Source organism: Tachyglossus aculeatus, chromosome 13 (assembly GCF_015852505.1).
Source record: "Tachyglossus aculeatus isolate mTacAcu1 chromosome 13, mTacAcu1.pri, whole genome shotgun sequence".
Classification (NCBI taxonomy): domain Eukaryota; kingdom Metazoa; phylum Chordata; class Mammalia; order Monotremata; family Tachyglossidae; genus Tachyglossus; species Tachyglossus aculeatus.
Genome location: NC_052078.1, coordinates 23,802,137 through 23,822,579, shown reverse-complemented (window position 1 = coordinate 23,822,579; position 20,443 = coordinate 23,802,137). Strand labels below are relative to the sequence as shown.

Here is a 20,443-nt window from a genome sequence, read left to right as displayed (position 1 = left end):
AAATGGGGGGGATTTGAACCCATGCACTCCGACTCCAAAGCCCGGGCTCTTTCCACTGAGCCACGCTGCTTCACTTCGACTGTGAGCCCCATGTAGGACAGGGACTGTGTCTCATCTAATTATCTGGAACCTACCCTAGCGCTTCATACGTGGTGCTCCTGGCTCATGTCAGCACGTAACAAATCCACAGTTTTTCTTTTTATTGTTATCCTTAGTGTGTGATGGAGATGGGCTCGGGACTCTGCAGGCTTCACTGTCTACTAGAAGCCTCCTAATAAAGTCAGAAATGAAAGTGGGAATTCATTAAGAATGCGCCCGATGCTGTATTAAAGGGCCAATTATCATCTAAATGGATTATTTGTCATCTCCTGATTTAATTTAGGTGAATTCATATTTGATTTTTTCTTTACCAGTGTACAGCACCGAATATCGTGCACTGAGCATCTCACCCGAACGGAAGCCAGAAAGCCTTTTTTTCAAGCCCGATAAATCCCCGAGTGGAGAAAAAATTAGGCCGCAGGTGACGAGTTTGGTTCGCGTAACCGTATCGTCACGTCCTGTCCCCGCTGGCGGGTCTCTCCCGGTCCCTTGTGGAGATTCCCACTCGGTTTCCGTTTCTCAGAAAACAACCCTCCCGGCAAGCTGTGGTCAGTCGTAACTCGGGGCTGAATTTTTGCAGGAACCCGCCCCGAGCCTCACGCCCACTTTCCGAGACGAGCCCTGAAATTGCCAGAGGACGCTGGCTACGGCAATCTAACCGCGTTTCTCACAGCAGCCAGCTCCCCCGTGGAAGCCCGAAGCTTTCCTTATCTACAGGGACTAGATGGAAATGGAACAGGTAACGCCGCTCGTCTCTCCGCTCAGCCAGGATTTAATGGGAGGGGGAGATCTGGGCGAGGGAGCGCTCTCACACCAACGTTTTCGGCCCCAGAACAGCAATAATGGATTTCAGGTTCCGGAGGAGGACTATTTCTAGAGATGTAATCACTGTTGAATTTCCTTGGAGCATTTCAAGGGGTTTGTCAGCCCCTGGGAGGACAGGTTTCAGAGAATCCAGCTCTTGGGCTGATGTCTCAGTTGATTACTTCCAAGTCAATCGGTAGTATTTTTGAGCAACTACTACACGCAGAGCACTGTACTTACTACAAAGGAGAGTACAATTCCTGACCTTAAAGAGCTTACAGTCTAGTTGGGGGACAGGGGTTGGGGGAAAACAGGCACTCAAATAATATACAAATACAAATAATACACACCTATACACTCTCATCCCATACAAGTGGGTATATGTCTGAATTAGTACACACCTATACACTCTCATCCCATACAAGTGAGTATATGTCTGAATTAGTACACACCTATACACTCTCATCCCATTTGTATATGTCTGAATTAGTACGTAGTAAACGGCGTAAAACAATTAACTAAAATGTCTCCTCACGTGGGCGTCTCCTTTATTTTTTCATCAAGCTAATCAATCTCCATATTTATTGAGCACTTAGTATGTGCAGATCACTGTACTAAGCGCTTGGGAGACCGCAACATAACACTAAACAGACACGTTCCCTGCCCACAGCGAGTCTACAGTCTTAGAGTGGGAGACAGACATTAATATAAAGGAAAAAATCACGCCTGTGTACGTAGGTGCTGTGGGGCTGAAGGAGGAATAGGAAAAAAGCGAGTAAATCCACGGGCAGTCTAGGGAAATCTGAAAACTTTAAACCTTGTGGAAATCTTCCCTTAGAGGTCTTATTCTCTCCCTTTGCCGTTAGTCAGTCAGTCTGGTGTATTTATTGAGCACGTACTGTGTGCAGAGCACTGTACTAAGCACTTGGGAGAGTACTATACTACAGTAAACAGACACATTCCCTGCCCAATATGAGCTTACAGTCTAGAAGGGGAAACAGACATTAATATAAATAAATAAGTTACAGGTATGTACAGAAGTGCCTCTAGTAGTAGACGTTATATTTACTGAGCACCCATTTGGTGTCAGTGCAGTAGACTAGGCAATTGGGAAGAGCAGATTAATAATAATAACAATAATGGTATTTGTTAAGTGCTTACTATGTGCAAGGCACCGTACTAAGCGCTGGGGTAGATAATAATAATAATGATGGTATTTATTAAGCGCTTACTACGTGCAAAGCCCTGTTCTAAGCGCTGGGGAGGTTACAAGGTGATCAGGTTGTCCCACGGGGGGCTCACAGTTTTAATCCCCCTTTTACAGATGAGGTAACTGAGGCACAGAGAAGTTAAGTGACTTGCCCAAAGTCACACAGCTGACAGTTGGAGGAGCCGGGATTTGAACCCCTGACCTCTGACTCCAAAGCCCAGGCTCTTTCCATTGAGCCACGCTGCTTCTCTATGCCTCAGTTACCTCATCTGTAAAATGGGGATTGATCGTGAGCCCCGTGTGGGACAGGGACCGTGTCCAACCTGATTGCTTGTATCTACCTCAGGGCTTATTACAACGCTTACCATTCAAAAAAGATAAAAATAATAATAATAATAATAATGGCATTTATTAAGCGCTTACTATGTGCAAAGCACTGTTCTAAGCGCTGAAGTTCATAAGTGCTAGAGCTTGCTGTGGTGCTTGGAGATTAATCGGGGAGAGCTCGATAGCAGAGGAGGGATTTTACGAGAGCTCTGAATGTGGGGAGAGACGGATTTCCAAGCCAAGGGAGCGAGGGAGTAAGTGTGGAGAACAAGGGTAGAGCTAGAAGGCTGGTTTTGAGGGTATGAAGGTGGCACGGTTTGGCACTGCAATTAATAATAATAATAATAATAATAATAATGGCATTTGTTAAGCGCTTACTATGTGCAAAGCACTGTTCTAAGCGCTGGGGGAATACAAGGTGATCAGGTTGTCCTAGATGGGGCTCACAGTCTTAATCCCCATTTTACCGATGAGGGAACTGAGGCTCAGAGAAGTTAAGTGACCTGCCCAGTGTCCCGCAGCAGACATGTGGCGGAGCCGGAATTCGAACCCATGACCTCCGACTCCAAAGCCTGTGCTCTTCCCACTGAGCCATGCTGCTTCTACGGTTTCAGGCGGAGCGCCTTGAAACTGATTTCGAGGCGCTTTTGTTTGATCCCGGACACAGGGAACCTTGTGGAGGGTTTTCAGGGAGTGGAGAGATATGGGCCGAGCGATGCTTCACGAAGATGATAATGATAATAATAGTAATGATGGTATTTGTTAAGCTCTTACTGTGTGCCAAGCACTGTTCTAAGCACCGGGGCAGATACATGTTTATCAGATTGTCCCACGTGGGGCTCACAGTCTTCATCCCCCTTTTCCAGATGAGGTAACTGAGGCCAAGAGAAGTGAAGTGACTTGCCCAAGGTCACACAGCTGACAAGTGACGGAGCCGGGATTCGAACCCCCGTGCAGCTGTGTGGATTAACTCCTTATCGCGTGCTCAGTCGGCTCTCCCTTTCCAACCTCCCCCTGCTGATCACCTGCTAATAATAACGATGGCATTTGTTAAGCGCTTACTATGTGCACAGCACTGTTCTAAGCGCTGGGGAGAGAGACAAGGGGATCAGGTTGTCCCACGTGGGGCTCACAGTCTTCATCCCCGTTTGACAGATGAGGTCACTGAGGCCCAGAGAAATCAAGCGACTTGCCCAAGGTCACACAGCCGACAAGGGGTGGAACCGGGATTAGAACCCACGGCCTCCGACTCCCAAGCCTGGGCTCTTTCCGCCAAGCCGGGATTAGACCCCCCATCCTCGGGCTCCCGAGGCTTCCGCTAAGCCCCGCTGCTTCTCCGTCGACGTTGACCCCCCTCTCATCCCCACAGCACTCACGTCCCTTTCCGTTAATTGATTTTACCGTCCTTTGGCGTCACTTATTTTCGCGTCCATGTCCCCTGTAGCCGGCGAGGTCTCGGCGAGCGGGGACCGCGTCTATAAAATCACTTTTCTTTTCCAGGAAACAGCACAAGCTATGACCTGACGCCCGTCACCGCCATCAGCGTGCAGCTTCTCAACAGCGACGGGGCTCCAGTCGCGGTAGAAGGCCCGATATTTGTCACCGTCCCTCTCCCCATCTACAGCAACCTGAAGCATAATGCCTACGTCACAGCCTGGCGCTTCGACCCGAAGCTTGGTAAGCCACGCTCCTCTACCATTCCGTTCGATCGTATTTATTGAGTGCTTACTGTGTGCAGAGCGCTGTACTAAGCGCGTGGGAAGTCCAAGTCGGCAACACGTAGAGACGGTCCCTACCCAACAGTGGGCTCACAGTCTAGAAGGGGGAGACAGAGGACAAAACATATTAACAAAATAAAATAAACATGTACAAATAAAATAAATAGAAAATAAATAAGGTGTTCACATTTACAAAACGCGCCGTTTATTTGGCTTTGTGAAAAGCCGAGCCTCCTCGTAACCTTGAATCCCTGGGCCCGGCCCCCCGTTTTGGAGCAGAGAGACCCCCCAGGTTTGTGCGTCGCGAGTCAGTCTCTGGGGTATGGTGAGCCGGTGGGTTTCTACGTGGGGTTTCAGGGCGACTGAGCGCAGAGGATGAGCGGAAGGTCTTCAGGCCCGGCCTCCGGTCAACCCGGGGTCAACGCAGTCGGATCCATCCCGGGGGTGGATCCCCCAATTCCGGGCCCCGGCCCGAGACCCTCCCCCTGGGAGCTGCCGGGACAGCGGACGTCTCTGGTCTAGCTAGCTCTCTTCCTCCCTTCAAGGCCCTGCTGAGAGCTCACCTCCTCCAGGAGGCCTTCCCAGACTGAGCCCCTTCCTTCCTCTCCCCCTCGTCCCCCTCTCCATCCCCCCATCTTACCTCCTTCCCTTCCCCACAGCACCTGTATATATGTATATATGGTTGTACATATTTATTACTCTATTTTACTTGTACATTTCTATCCTATTTATTTTATTTTGTTGGTATGTTTGGTTTTGTTCTCTGTCTCCCCCTTTTAGACTGTGAGCCCACTGTTGGGTAGGGACTGTCTCTATGTGTTGCCAATTTGTACTTCCCAAGCGCTTAGTACAGTGCTCTGCACATAGTAAGCGCTCAATAAATACGATTGATTGATTGGTCTTTGACCGGAAAGGGCCCGAGTAGCATGGGGGAAGGACGACCCGCTCCGGCCCCTCGCCCCCCCGCTTCCTCGTGCCCCGTCCCCCCAGCCTCGACCGTCTAATCGCATCAAGTCGGAAGCAGCGTGACTCGGTGGAAAGAGCCCGGGCTTGGGAGCCAGAGGTCATGGGTTCAAATGCCGGCTCCGCCACCTGTCAGCTTGGTGACTTTGGGCAACTCACGTCTCTTGGCCTCAGTTACCTCATCTGTAACATGGGGATCAAGACTGTGAGCCCCCCGTGGGACCACCTGATCACCTTGTAACCGCCCCAGCGCTTAGAACAGTGCTTTGCACATAGTAAGCGCTTCATAAATGCTATTATTATTGTTATTATTATTATTATTATTGGGAGTCAGAAGTCGTGGGTTCTAATCCCGGCTCCGCAACTTGTCAGCTGGGTGACTGGCTGACTTCTAGACTGTGAGCCCACTGTTGGGCAGGGACTGTCTCTATATGTTGCCAACTTGTACTTCCCAAGCGCTTAGTACAGTGCTCTGCACACAGTAAGCGCTCAATAAATACGATTGATTGATTTGGGCAAGTCACTTCTCTGTGCCTCAGTTACCTCATCTGTAACATGGGGATCAAGACTGGGAGCCCCAAGTGGGACAACCCGTTAAGCTTGTATCTATCCCAGCGCTTAGAACTGTGCTTGGCACATAGTAAGTGCTTAACAAATATCATTATCATTATTATTATTATTATCTATCTTGTAGAAGCAGCATGGCTCAGTGGAAAGAGAACAGGCTTTGGAGTCAGAGGTCATGGGTTCGAATCCCGGCTCCACCGCAAGTCTGCTGTGTGACCTTGGGCAAGTCACTTAACTTCTTTGAGCCTCAGTTAACTCATCTGTAAAAGTGGGGATTAAGACTGTGAGCCCCATGTGGGACAACTTGATCACATTGTATCCCCCCCAGCACTTAGAACAGTGCTTTGCACATAGTAAGCGCTTAACAAATGCCATTATTATTATTATTATTATTATTATCTAATCATTCATCTGATTTCACGGCAGCTCCCCTCGCCGCCACACACGTTCCCAGTGTTGAAACTAAATTCTCAAATTTACTTCTTGTTCAGGTGCGAAATACCCTCCTCCCCTGAAGACAGGTTTGCCCATAAATGCCATTTACGGCATCCCGACTCTTTCATTCTTATTGGTGTTCCCCCGGACCTTCGTTCGGTATTTATTTCTGGAAAACGGTAAAAGTCTGCGGAGACTGAATCGGATGGGTGAACCCCAGCCGTGGATTTCTGTTTTCCAAGGTGTTTTGGACAGTTGCTAGATTTCAGCGGGAATGTAGGAGATTAGCTGTTGGTATTTCTTCAGCCCTTTACCATCTGCCCAGCAACCAATCAGTCAGTGTATCAGTTGAGTCCTTACCACGTGCAGAGCACTGTGCTGAATGCTTGGGAGAGTACAGGGACATTCCCTGCCCACAAGGAGCTTAAAGTCTAAAGGGGAAGACAGACATTAATATAGATGAATTACGTGGTAATGTGCACAGTAAGTGGAAGCAGGGTGGCCTAGAGAATAGAACAAAGGCCTGGGTTCTAATCCCGCTTCTGCCACTTGTCTGCTGCGTGACCTTAGGCAAGTCACTTCATCATCATCATCATCAATCGTATTTATTGAGCGCTTACTATGTGCAGAGCACTGTACTAAGCGCTTGGGAAGTACAAATTGGCAACATATAGAGACAGTTCACTTCTCTGTGCCTCCGTTACCTCCGCCGTAAAATGGGGATTAAGACTGAACTATGCCCGGCCCGATAAGCTGTATCTACCCCAGCGCTTAGTACAGTGCTTGGCACATAGTAAGCCCTTAACAAATAGCATTTTAAAAAAAGTGTTCAATCAGCCGATCAAGCAATCATATTTATTGAGCACTTACCGTGTGCAGAGCACTGTACTAAGCACTTGGGAAGCACAAGTTGGAAATACCATCGATCGATTATATGTTCTCAAGCACTAACAATCAGTGTAAATATAAATATATTTGCTACGTATCCTTAGTCTTCAGATTAATTGTCAGCCCATAGGATTGCTGATTTCGAGAAGCAGTTCATAATTGTCTGTGTGGGTGTGTTTGTATGTATGTGTGGGTCTTTTCCGAGCAGAGTCTTCAGAGTCGAGCTGATTCATGATAATTCTTGATAATGCCCTGAGCTTGTTGAGTAGAGAGATTTTCCCAGAGGATCGGAATTGTATTCTGACACCAGCTCTTAGATGCATCGTTGCATCTTTTGGTACGGCATAGGTTACACGAAGCTGGTCCTGTTTTATACATTCATTCATTCAGTCGTATTCATTGAGCGCTTCCTGTGTGCAGAACACTGTACTAAGCGCTTGGGAGAGTACCATACAACAGTGAACAGACACATCCCCTTGCCACGACGTTATGTATTAGGCACTGAGGTAGAGCTCTAATCAGGTGGGACCCAGGGGCTCACGATCTAAATCCCCATTTTACAGGTGAGGTAACTGAGACACAGGGAAGGGAAGTGATTTGCCCCAGGTCACACAGCAGACAAGTGGCTGAGCGGGATTAGAACCCAGGTCCCTCTGACTCCCAAGCCCGGGCTCTATCCACTAGACCACGCTGCTTCCCTAATCAGAGATCTTGTCTACATTATAATTCTGTTTATTCTGACGACTTGACACCTGTCCACACGTTGTGTTTTGTTGTCGGTCTCCCCCTTCTAGACTGTGAGCCTGTTGTTGGGTAGGGACCGTCTCTATATGTCACCAACTTGTACTTTCCAAGCGCTTAGTACAGTGCTCTGCACACAGTAAGCGCTCAAGAAACACGATCGAACGAATTAATACGCTCCCAAGTGCTCTGCACACAGCGAGCGCTCAGTAAGTACCATTGACCGAACACTCGTGGTGGGCAGGGAATGTCACCGTTTATTATTGTATCGTACTTTCCCAAGCACTCAGTACAGTGCTCTGCACGCCGTAAGCGCTTCATAAGTATGACTGACTGAATGATTATGAATCCATAGAGTTTCCAAAGTTCCAATGCCGGATAAATTGATTCTTATGGGAAATTTCAGTGCACCCTGGGAAGGGACTTGGAAATGTGTTAGAAAAACCTTCTTTCTTTATGTACCAAAAATCATCTCACACTGTCACAAACATCCTTTTTCAATCAATCAATCAATCGGTCATATTTATTGAGCGCTTACTGTGTGCAGAGCACTGTACTAAGCGCTTGGGAAGTACAAGTTGGCAACATATAGAGACAGTCCCTACCCACCAGTGGGCTCACAGTCTAAAAGGGGGAGACAGAGAACAAAACCAAACGTACTAACAAAATAAATAGAATAGATATGTACAAGTAAAATAAATAAATAAATAAATAGAGTAATAAATATGTATAAATAAATAAATATATATATATATATATATATATATATATATATATATATATTGTGAGGGAGAGAAAGACCTCTAGGCTGTATCTGAGGTCCAAGCGGGGACCTGTTATTGCGTCTGACGTTGTCCACCAGTGACGCATGAAGGACGCGTGTTTCTCTTAATACTTGGCTGAATCCTAGGCCCCTCCTCACTTGATCCGTGGGTTTTATCCTTTGTTTGAGTCGTATCACGAGGTGACATTCGAACTGCCCGGATGGTTGAATGCCGAGCTCCTAGAGGGCAAAATAACATGGGACAGATTTCACATTGAACAGACCGTGGAAGAGAGGGAATCTTGTCCGTGTCGAGGTGACCAAGTGGGTGATTTTCAACCAGAAAACTCTTCAGAGAATCAGTGTGGCTCACTGGAAAGAGCCCGGGCTTTGGAGTCAGAGTTCATGGGTTCGGATCCCGGCTCTGCCAGTTGTCAGCTGTGTGACTTTGAGCAACTCACTTAACTTCTCTGTGCTTCAGTGACCTCATCTGGAAAATGGGGGTGAAGACTGTGAGCCCCCCGTGGGACAACCTGATCACCCTGTAACCTCCCCAGGGCTTAGAACAGTGCTTTGCACATAGGAAGCACTTCATAAATGCCATTATTATTTAGATTGGGGGTTACTTGAGCCTGTTGTTGGGTAGGGACCGTCTCTATATGTTGCCAACTTGTACTTCCCAAGCGCTTAGTACAGTGCTCTGCACACAGTAAGTGCTCAATAAATACAATTGAATGAATGAATGAGAAAACAACAGGACTGGTTCGATGAGAAAGACTCAGAGATTATTTGCTACTTGTTGTGAAACCTGCTCTTTATAAAGGCAGTTATGCTGTGTGATGCAAAATAGAGATTCAATCAGTGGTATTTGTTGAGCACTTACTATGTGCAGAGCACTGTGCTAAGCTCTTGAGAAAGTAGAATATAACTGAGTTGGTAGACACCTTCCCTGCCGACAGACTAGAGGGAGAGACAAACAATCAATCAATGTTATTGGGCGCTTACTATGTGCAGAGCACTTTACTGAGTGTTTGGGAGAGTGCAGTTCAACAAAATTAGCAGACGTGGCCCCTGCCCATAACGAGCTTACTGTCTAGAGTCTTACAGCGTATCGATGTAAATAAGTAAATCATGGATAAGTACATAAGTGCTTAGGGACTGAGGGTGGGATGAATATCAAGTTGTCCCCGTGGACAAAGTAGCGGGATTTTCCCAGAGGATTGGAATTGTATTCTGACACCAGCTCTTAGATACATCGTTGCCACGACGTTGACACATTGCCTTGCCATGACGTTATGTATTAGGCACTGAGGTAGAGCTCTAATCAAAGCACTTAACAAATGCTATTATTATTTATCAATATATTATTGATTATTTATCAAGTGCTTAGTACAGTGCTCTGCACATAGCGCTCAATAAATACGATTGATGATGATGATGATGATTATTATTATTATTATTATCAAGCACTTAAAGGGCATCGTGGACGATAATAATAATGATAATGATGGTATTTGTTAAGCGCTTACTATGTGCCAAGCGCTGAGGTAAATACAAGGTGATCAGGTTGTCCCACGTGGGGCTCACAGTCTTAATCCCCATTTTACAGATGAGGTAACCGAGGCCCAGAGACGTTAAGTGACTTGCCCAGAGTCACATAACCGACAAGTGGCGGGGCGGGGATTTTGTTAGTATGTTTGGTTTTATTCTCTGTCTCCCCCTTTTAGACTGTGAGCCCACTGTTGGGTAGGGACTGTCTCTATATGTTGCCAACTTGGACTTCCCAAGCGCTTAGTACAGTGCTCTGCACACAGTAAGCGCTCAATAAATGCGATTGATGATGATGATGATGTTTGGTTTTATTCTCTGTCTCCCCCTTTTAGACTGTGAGCCCACTGTTGGGTAGGGACTGTCTCTATATGGTGCCAACTTGGACTTCCCAAGCGCTTAGTACAGTGCTCTGCACACAGTAAGCGCTCAATAAATACGATTGATGATGATGATGATGTTTGGTTTTATTCTCTGTCTCCCCCTTTTAGACTGTGAGCCCACTGTTGGGTAGGGACTGTCTCTATATGGTGCCAACTTGGACTTCCCAAGCGCTTAGTACAGTGCTCTGCACACAGTAAGCGCTCAATAAATACGATTGATTGATTGATTGACCTCTGACCTCCAAGCCCAGGCTCTTTCCTTCTAGACTGTGAGCCCGTTGTTGGGTAGGGACCGTCTCTATATGTTGCCCACTTGGCCTTCCCAAGCGCCCAGTACAGTGCTCCGCACGCAGTAAGCGCTCAATAAATACGATCGAATGAATGAATGCGTCTCGTAATACCACGCCACGACCGCAGAGAACCTAGGCCGGCCGGGCCAGAACCCAACCGAGGACTTCTTTGGATCGTCGAGGGGAACGTCCCAGCCGGCTCATCTTCACTCTCTGAGGGGGAAGAGTCCCGTCGGTCGGGATCGCTTCCCAGACGGGAAAACTCCGGAGGCGTCGCGCTTCCCTAAAGTTCTCTTGTACCTCCCGCAGGGACGTGGCTGAAAAGTGGCTTGGGCCTCGTGCAGCAGGAGGGGACCCAGCTGACCTGGACTTACATCGCCCCTCAGCTGGGTTACTGGGTGGCAGCCATGTCTCCGGATGGCCAAGGTAATCGCCAGCTGCGTCGATTTGTCATCATCGTCAGTCGTATTTATTGAGCGCTTACTATGTGCAGAGCACTGTACCAAGCGCTTGGGAAGTACGAATTGTCCCCAAGAGGCGGATCCTGCTCCTCCGCTCCCGCTCTCCGCAGCCTGGCTCCGGGGCCGGACGGGGGGCTGAGGAATTAGGGATACACCAGGTGCGAGGGAGAGGAGGCGGGCCGGAGTGGAGTGGTTGTGTTGAGTGTTTTAGCCCATTGTTGGGTCTGTTTGTTGCTGAATTGTACTTTGCAAGCGCTTAGGACAGCGCTCAATAAATACGACTGAATGAATGAATAGTAAGCACCCAATAAGCACGGTCGACTGACTTTGGAGGCGTTGACCAGAAACTGAAAATGCCTTCCCCGGGAGCTTATCCTGTCAATCGATCCGTGCGGCTTTGTCATCGATCGGTCGATGATGATGATAATGATTGTGGTGTTCGTTAAGCGCTTACTATGTGCCAGGCACTGTTCTAAGCACCTTGGCGGAGACGAGCAAATCAGGTTGGACACGGTCCCCGTCCCACGTGGGGCTCACAGTCTCCATCCCCATTTTCTAGGTGAGGGAACTGAGGCCCAGAGAAGTGAATTGACTTTTTTTTATTCATTCATTCATTCAATCAATCATATTTATTGAGCGCTTACTGTGTGCAGAGCACTGTACTTAGCGCTTGGGAAGTACAAGTCGGCAACATATAGAGATGGTCCCTACCCAACAGTGGGCTCACAGTCTAGAAGGGGGAGATAGAGAACCAAACAAAACATATTAACAAAATAAAATAAATAGAATAAATATGTACAAATAAAATGAATAAATAGAGTAATTCATTCATTCAATTGTATTTATTGAGTGCTTACTGTGTGCAGAGCACTGTACTAAGCGCTTGGGAAGTACAAGTCGGCAACATATAGAGACGGTCCCTACCGAACAACGGGCTCACAGTCTGGAAGGGGGGACAGACAACAAAACAAAACATATTAACAAAATAAAATAAACAGAATAAGTATGTACAAATAAAATAAATAAAGTCATTCATTCATTCATTCTATCATACTATCATTCATGCATACTATCAATCAATTATTAAGCGCTTACGATGTGCAAAGCACCGTTCTAAGCGCTGGGGAGGTTACAAGGTGATCAGGTTGTCCCACATGGGGCTCACAATCTTAATCCCCATTTTACAGATGAGGTAACTGAGGCACAGAGAAGTTAAGTGACTTGCCCAAGGTCAAACAGCAGACACGTGGCGGAGCCTGGATTAGAACTCATGCCCTTCTCTCTCTCAGGCCTCTGCTCTCCCAGTGCACCATGCTGCTTCTCAATAGTATTTATTGAAAGCTTACCGTGTGCAGAGCACTGTACTAAGCGCTTGGGAGAGTATAGTAGAGCAATGCTTCCCCCACTGTGACATCCCTAAAAAAAAAAGATTAGGTGATTGGGTGCGTATCTATCGATCAGTGGTGTCTTTTGGGTGCTTACTGTGTGCAGAGCACTGTACTAAGCACTTTGGAGCGTACGTTTGCATCGAGAGTCCTTCTGAGACTGTTGGCATTTCAGTTTCAGAGATCTGACCGTCCTTCAGAGGAACATTCACTCATTTCATTCAGTCGTATTTATTGAGCGCTTACTGTGTGCCGAGCACTGTACTGAGCGCTTGATGAAACTCCAGCATGGAGTGGGGGTCCTGGAAAGCTGAAGCCGGGCTCCCCCTGCCCCGTTTCTGACTCACCTTCCATTGGTGGGACTCCTCCTCTTCTCCAACCCAGCAGATGGAACAAGACGTGTTTCCACTGCGAGTCACACAATCAATCGTATTTATTGAGCGCTTACTGTGTGCAGAGCACTGTACTGAGCGCTTGGGAAGTACAAGTTGGGAACACATAGAGACAGTCCCTACCCAACAGTGGGCTTGATCGTTACCTTTCTTTCTTTTAGAAACCGCCCCAATCCCCAATTCATACGAGCTAGTTTCAGGCCTTCTTGTCTCCCAGAATTCTTACCTGATAAGAAGAAGAAGAATTATGGTATTTGTTAAGCGCTTACTATGTGCCAGGCGCTCTAATAATAATAGTTGTGGTACTTGTTAAGCTCTTACTGTGTGCCAGGCACTGTACTAAACGCTGGGGTGGATACATGCTGATCAGGTTGGATGTGGTCCCTGTCCCACGTGGGGCTCGCGGTCTCAATCCTCATTTTCCAGATGAGGTAACTGAGGCCCAGAGAAGCCAAGTGACGGGCCCGAGGCCACCCAGCAGACAAGTGAGCCCGTTGTTGGGTAGGGACCGTCTCTATACGTTGCCAACTTGTACATCCCAAGCGCTCAGTACAGTGCTCTGCACACAGCAAGCTCTCGATAATTACGATTGAATGAGTGAATGAAAGTGGCAGAGCCGGGATTAGAACTCATGACTCTCAAAGCTGTGCCCTCTCCATTAAGCCACGCTGAAGAGAAACATCCATTTTCCCCATGGCGGGTGGGCTGGAGTTTAGCTATTCAATCTTCGGGATTTGGGTTCTTCAAATGCGTTGGGAAGATTGTCTTGCTTCCCTTGTGGGAATTGCCAGGTGGATGTGAACGTCATTGATGTTTGGCTGGTTCCTTCGCGGCGGTTGCAGGGTAGCTTCATGATGAACAGTGCTTTGCACATAGTAAGCGCTTAATAAATACCATCATTATTATTATGAACAGCCTTGCCATCAGGGAGGCCTAGGTGAGGGATTGGGATCGCTCTGGATCCTCAAGATCAGGAACTAATCTGGTGAATTCTCCAACCTTGGATAATTCCCCGTAGCTATTTTTTTTTAACGATATTTGTGAAGCACTTACTGTGTGCCGGGCACTCTCCTAAGCACTGGGGTAGATTCAAGCCAGTCGGGTGCCACGTGGGGTTCGCCGTCTTTCCCAGATGAGGGAACTGAGGCCCAGAGAAGTCGAGTGACTTGCCCGTGGTCACACAGCAGACAGGGGGCAGAGCCGGGATTAGAACCCGGGTCCTCCTGATTCCACGGCCCGGCTCTTTCCGCTAGGCCACACTGCCTCGTCAGAGAAAATGCCAAGTGGAGAGATGATGGGAATCAGGAGTCCCGAATTAGTCGAGGCCCAGCTGCGCCATCGTCCTACTCTGCCGACTTGTACTTCCCAAGCGCTTAGTACAGTGCTCTGCACACAGTGAGCGCTCAATAAATACGATTGAAGGAATGAATGACTTTTCTGGGCCTCGGTTTCCCCATCTGTAAAATGGGGACGAGAATCATACCTTCCTCTCCCTACCTCACAGGGATCTCATGGGAAAAAAGCAAAATAATTGCTTGGGCGGTCCTTTAGAGCGGTCAGATTCCAGGTATGATAGTGATGTTGGGTTATCCATTTTGGACGAATACTTCTATCATTTTAATAAAGGTGTATTATAATGATGATGATGATGATGGTATTTGTTAAGCGCTTACTAGGTGCCAAGCACTGTTCTAAGCGCTGGGGTAGACACAAGGTCATCAGGTTGTCCCACGTGGGGTTGACAGCATTCATCCCCGTTTTACAGATGAAGTAACTGAGGCGCGGCAAAGTGAAGCGATTTGCCCAAAGTCCCACAGCTGACAGGTGGCGGAGTCGGGATTAGAACCCACGACCTCCGACTCCCAAGCCCGGGCTCTTTCCACCGAGCCACGCTGAGAAGCGCCCAGGGTGGAAGTCGGATTGTTTAAAAAGCCAATTCTCTCTGGTGATTTTGGCGGCGCAGTAGGAAACGCTGAACTTAGTTTAGGAGAATCCCTTGGAATTTTACATCCCACCCACTCGAACCTACTCCTGTCTGTTCAGCTTTCCACCCAGAAAGCCCCAGGCGAAGTTGAAAGGAGGGAAGATTTTTCTTCCCCGGCCCCAGCCCCGTTCGGGAACGGCATTGGAACATTTCAGAACTTGTCTCGATTTTTCACGTTTCGCCTGCCGGGAATGCCGAACTCACTATGTGCCAGGCGCCGTACTGAGCGCCGTGGTGGATACCGGCAGATTGAGGTAGACGCGGTCCCTGCCCCAGGTGGGGCTCACGGTCTCAGGCCCCATTTTCCAGATGAGGGAACTGAGGCACAGAGAAGCGAGGTGACTCACAGTAGGGCAGACAAGCGGCGGAGCCGACCAGGGCTTCAAGATTTCAATCGATAGCGTCATTTTCAACGAACGCACTTAGAGGTGGTCTGCCTGGGCCCTCGGGGTTCTTGGAAAACGGTGCGTAGGAAGAACACTTTCCCCCTCCACCCCCAAATCCCGGGCGGTGAGGAAACAGACAGGAGTGCCCAGCTAATTGTCCCTTTTCCTCTGTCCGGATTCTCACCCGTCTAAAATTCCATTTTCTGACCTTCCAGGTCCGGTTGTAACACAGGATATTGCCACCTATCACACGGTGTTTCTTTTGGCCATTTTAGGAGGGTTGGCTTTCATCCTTCTGGTTTTGCTGGGGCTCGCTTTGTATTATTGCAGGTAAAGTCTCGCCGCTTCGGGAATCCCTTTTCCTTCTGGACTTCTGTAGGCAGCGCGGTCCCGAGAGCCTAGCTCCTCCCTCTCTCCTTTCCCGCTCCTCCGGTTGGGAACGCCCCCTTCCCCCCGTCCTCTCCTCCAAATGTTTAATCAATCAATCAATCAATCAATCAATCGTATTTATTGAGCGCTTACTGTGTGCAGAGCACTGCACTAAGCGCTTGGGAAGTACAAGTTGGTAACATATAGAGACAGTCCCTACCCAAACGGTCGGCCCTCGTCGACGGCCTGCCAGCGGAAGGAGACGATTCCGCCGCGGGATGTTCGGAGAGGGGCGCGGGGCCGCGGGATGCACGCAGACGGGGAGGGTCGCGAGGCCTCATCGGTTTCCCGCGGCCCCCGATCGGAGATCCGTCTCGACGTCGGGTGAGGTCCGTGTCCCAGAGCTCCTCCTCCCCACCCGCCGTCCGGGTTCTCGAGCGTCAGCCGTTCTCGCTTTTACGACGAGCTACCCGGCGGGCGTCCCCCGATGGTCGGTTGTCCGAGGCCCGGTGCGAAGACCCTCTCCCGGCGGAGGGTCCCGCGTTAACGTTTGTTTCCAACTCTCCGGTCTGTCTCCCCCGCTCCCAGGAGGAAATGCCTAAAGCCCCGTCAGCACCCCAGGAAACCGCAACTCCCGGCCTCGCTGGACGCCGCCAAAAAAGACCAGTCGACTTCCATGTCCCACGTCAATCTGTTGTTCTCCCACCGCGAGTCGGATTTCCCCGGAGCCCTCCCCGCGGCGACGGGCGGGCGCCCCGACCTCTCCGGCCGGGAGGAGCTGATGGCCGGGGCGGGCCTGGAGACCATCTCCGCCGGGGGGAACCCGGGGCCCCCGACCCCGAGGCTGAAGCTGTCGTACAGCACCTCCCAGGAGTTTAGCTCCCGAGAAGAGCTCCTCTCCCGCAGGGACGAAGACCGGGGCCGGGCCTCGTTCGATCACCTGGCGCCGGGCGGGGCCTTCGGGAAGGACTACCACCGATCCGTGGAGATCTTCCCCTTGAGGTCCAGGAAGGCGCCGGAGGCGGAAGGCCGCGAGGACGATTACCGGAAGAGCTACGACGTCCTGGTGCCTCCCGCCCGCCCTCTCCCCGCGGGCGGGCGGCCCCGGACCCCCGCCCGGCCGGGCCCCGGGCCCTCCTCGTCCCCCGAGAAGGAGCAGCCGGCCGAGCGCCGGCCCGCCGAGTGCATGATGTCCCGCTCCGTCGACCACCTGGAGAGGCCGGCCGCGGCCTACCCCCGGCCCGGCCAGCTGCTCTGCTGCAACTCCGTGGACCAGGTGAGCGACCGCCTCTTCCGCAGCGTCGTGCCCACCCTGGCCGTCCCGGCCCGCTACCTGCAGCTGCCCGGGGAGCCCCCGTACGGCGGCCAGCCCTGGGAGGAGGAGCCGGGGGAGATGGAGAGGCTCCAGGCGGAGCTGGCCGGCTCCCACACGCAGCTGTTCCGGCCGCCGCACTTCTCCGCCCAGGCGGTGTCCCAGCAGCATTTGCAGGAGGCGGGGGCCGGGGACTGGAGCGCGCCCGACGCCCCCGTGGCCGAGTCCCTGTCCATCCCCGCCGCCCTCAACGACGCGGCCCTGGTCCACGTGGCGGCGGGGGACGGCCCGCTCCTCGTGGAGAAGGCCCTGATGGAGCTGGGCGGGGGCCGGCCCCTGCCCCACCCGCGGGCCTGGTTCGTCTCCCTGGACGGCCGCTCCAACGCCCACGTCCGCCATTCCTACATCGACCTCCAAAGGGCCGGCCGCGGCGGCCGGAACGACGCCAGCCTGGATTCCGGGGTGGACATGAACGAACCCCGGGCCGCCCGGAAGGGAAGGGGAGACCCCCCGACGCTGCCGAGCCCGCAGGGCCCCGGGGAGCCCCCGCCCGGGGAGCCGGCCTTCCCCCGGCTGGTGGACTTGGACGGACCGGAGCGGGAGGGCGGCGAGGCCGAGGGCCCGGAGGACGGTGCCCTGCGCTGCTTCCTGGAGGCGGCCGGCCGGAGGGCCGGGGCCCAGTTGCCCAGCCTGCAGGAGGAGGCGGGAAAGCGGGCCGCGGACCGGCCCCCGGAACCTCCGGCCGGCCCCGACCCCGGGCCGACCGCCCGCGAAGGGGACGACGACGACGACGACGACGACCAGGGGGAAGACAAGAAGAGCCCGTGGCAGAGACGGGAGGAACGGCCACTGATGGCGTTCAACCTGAAGTGAGCGGCGGCCTCTCCGAGGCCTAGGAAATTGCCAAATATCCTTTCGGCGGAAGCCCCCGGCTTCTCCGTGAGAGAAACGGGACGCGGCGGGGAGGCGGGCGGGGGGCCGGCGGACGGGAGGGTTGCCGATCCTCCCTCGGGAGAGGTGGATGGGAACGCTCGCCTCCCGTAGCCCGGATACCGGACTCTTCGTCGCAGGCGTCGAAAAAGGCGCCGAGGAAGGTCGGTTCGAGGACCTCGTCCTTTCCCCTGAACCCTGGTGATGGTTGAAGTTGGGGAGCGGGGGACTTCGTGGGTGTTTTGTTTTTTCCTCTCTCCAGCCGGTTCGATCACGCCTAGCCGGGATCGCCGAGGGTCGGATCGGCACGCGTCGGCCAGGGGGGTCGGAGGAAGCGTGTTATGCTCAAAAGGCTACGCGGCGCTGCTTGTTAAGGAATTTAACGCTTCGGTTATGCTTTGGGGGCGGCGGGGGATGGCGGGAGGGGGGGATTGCGATTTGGTTGTAAACATTTATGCTCTTGTTTTGATCTGTTCTCTCTGTTGGTGGTTTATTTCATTGTCTCCGTCCGGGAACTCCGTGGCGTCTCTCCCCGTCGAGCCTTTTAACGAAACCAAACGGAATTTCGCGTCAGCCGAGCGTCCTTTGATCCTGGCCCCGTTAACCCAAGTGCCTTTTTTACAGGAACGATAGACAGGCCATTGTTTTGCTCACTCCCCGGCAGAGAACTTGGGGGATTTTATAAATCGATGGAATTATCAACCCTTTTTCTTTAACCCGCATGCTGCCGCGAACCCCTATGCGTTTTCCCTTCGGTCCCGTGTGTTCTCTCGGTATGGATAATGCGGAGTCTGTCTAGCGAGACTGCGGGACTTCTCACCCCTCCCCTTCCCTCTCCAAAAGCCACCTCCCTCCTCATCCTCACCTGTGATGTCGTTGGACGGTTCGAGTGTCCCGTTCCGGATGCCCCGGGGCGGATCTGCTTCCGAACCCCGGAGCCGAAGCGGACGGAGCGGAGCGTGTCAGTGGCGTTTTAAGCGTTTGAAATCCCAGACGGTGTACACTCCGAAAGGTGCCTGAATGACTTCTGTGCATCGTCTTTAAAGAGCTGCTTGGTTATCCAAAAATTATCGTTCAAAATAAACTTGGAAACAGTAGTTGGTGCGGCTCAATTCCTTGCGCTCCGAGAACGGTCTCTCGCTAAAAACCGGATGTTCTCTTCCCTCCGGGCTGCAGCGTAGAACTGATGTTTTTTGGCTCATTTGGTGGCTCTCGTGAAGTCAGCGATTTCATATAATGAAGATGGTATTTGTTAAGCGAGCGCTTACTATGTGCCAAGCACTGTTCTAAGCGCTGGGGTTATCAGGTTACAAGATTATCAGGTTGTCCCACGTGGGGCTCACAGTCTGAATCCCCAAGTGCGACCCGTAAAACTATCCAAAACGCCGATCCTACGCTTATGGCCTTTTCCGTGCCTCGTTCTGGGAAATTGGAGAAACCTGCGCTGAAGAAAATGGCCAGGGTAAGGCCAAGTTCCTGCCCACAGCTCTTCCTTCCCACGCTGTGTCGCACAGGGTTGCGTTCTCAGACTAACGTTCCCTATTTCCGTCATCCCTTTTCTCAGAATAACGTTCCCTATTTCCGCCATCCCCTCCCAGGGTGGCCCCTGGAGAGAGTTTCCGGGCCTCTCCCGGTCTCGGCTAAGGGAGGGAGAGTCAGGCAGAGCCCGGGCTTTGGAGTCAGAGGTCATGGGTTCAAATCCCGGCTCCGCCACTTGGCAGCTGTGTGACTTTGGGCAAGTCGCTTCACTTCTCCGGGCCTGGAAAATGGTGATTAATCAATCAATCAATCAATCGTATTTATTGAGCGCTTACTATGTGCAGAGCACTGTACTAAGCGCTTGGGAAGTACAAATTGGCAACATATAGAGACAGTCCCTACCCAACAGTGGGCTCACAGTCTAAAAGGGGGAGATTAAGATTAAGACTGTGAGCCCCCCGTGGGACGAATTGATCACGTTGTAACCTCCCCAGCGCTTACAACAGTGCTTTGCACATAGTAAGTGCTTAATAAATGCTATTATTATTATTATTATTATCATTATTACCCGGTCCATTCCTAGCTTGGCCAGTGGCTAGCGAGTGGAAGGCCATCTGCTACAAGTCAAAACTCCCCCGTGCTGGGCAGCAGCGGAAGGGGAGAGAGTCGAGGGCGGAGACTCAAGTTTACCGCGCGGAAGGAGGCGATGGGCAAAAGATGCCGGATTTTTCCCGAGAAAACTCTCCGGATCCACTACCAGAACGACGGCAGACAGAGAGCGGGGCCGTCTGGGAGCGACGCGTCCGTGGCGTGGCTATGGCTAGGACACGACGGCGTGAGCCAGCAACCGAAAATCGTCACCGCCCTGACGCTTATGCTGGGTCGCAGTGTCAAGAGCTTGGGAGTCGTGAGTTCTAATTCCGACTCCGCCACTGATCTTGGGCAAGTCACTTGACCTCTCTATATCTCAGTTCCCTCATCTGTGAAATGGGGATTAAGACCGTGAGCC

General features: G+C 51.3%; 1 protein-coding gene across 1 annotated transcript in view; it reads left to right on the top strand.

The window, feature by feature from the left end:
- Positions 1-18,363, top strand: part of FAM171A1 (family with sequence similarity 171 member A1) — a 110,444-nt gene extending 92,081 nt beyond the window's left edge. Inside the window, exons 8-12 of the mRNA XM_038755657.1 lie at positions 680-838; positions 3,941-4,117; positions 11,046-11,162; positions 15,560-15,674; positions 16,302-18,363. Of these exons, the coding sequence (XP_038611585.1) occupies positions 680-838; positions 3,941-4,117; positions 11,046-11,162; positions 15,560-15,674; positions 16,302-17,898 (2,165 nt within the window). The 3' untranslated portion in view covers positions 17,899-18,363. The remainder of the gene's footprint in view (positions 1-679; positions 839-3,940; positions 4,118-11,045; positions 11,163-15,559; positions 15,675-16,301) is intronic.
- Positions 18,364-20,443: the final 2,080 nt, after the last annotated feature.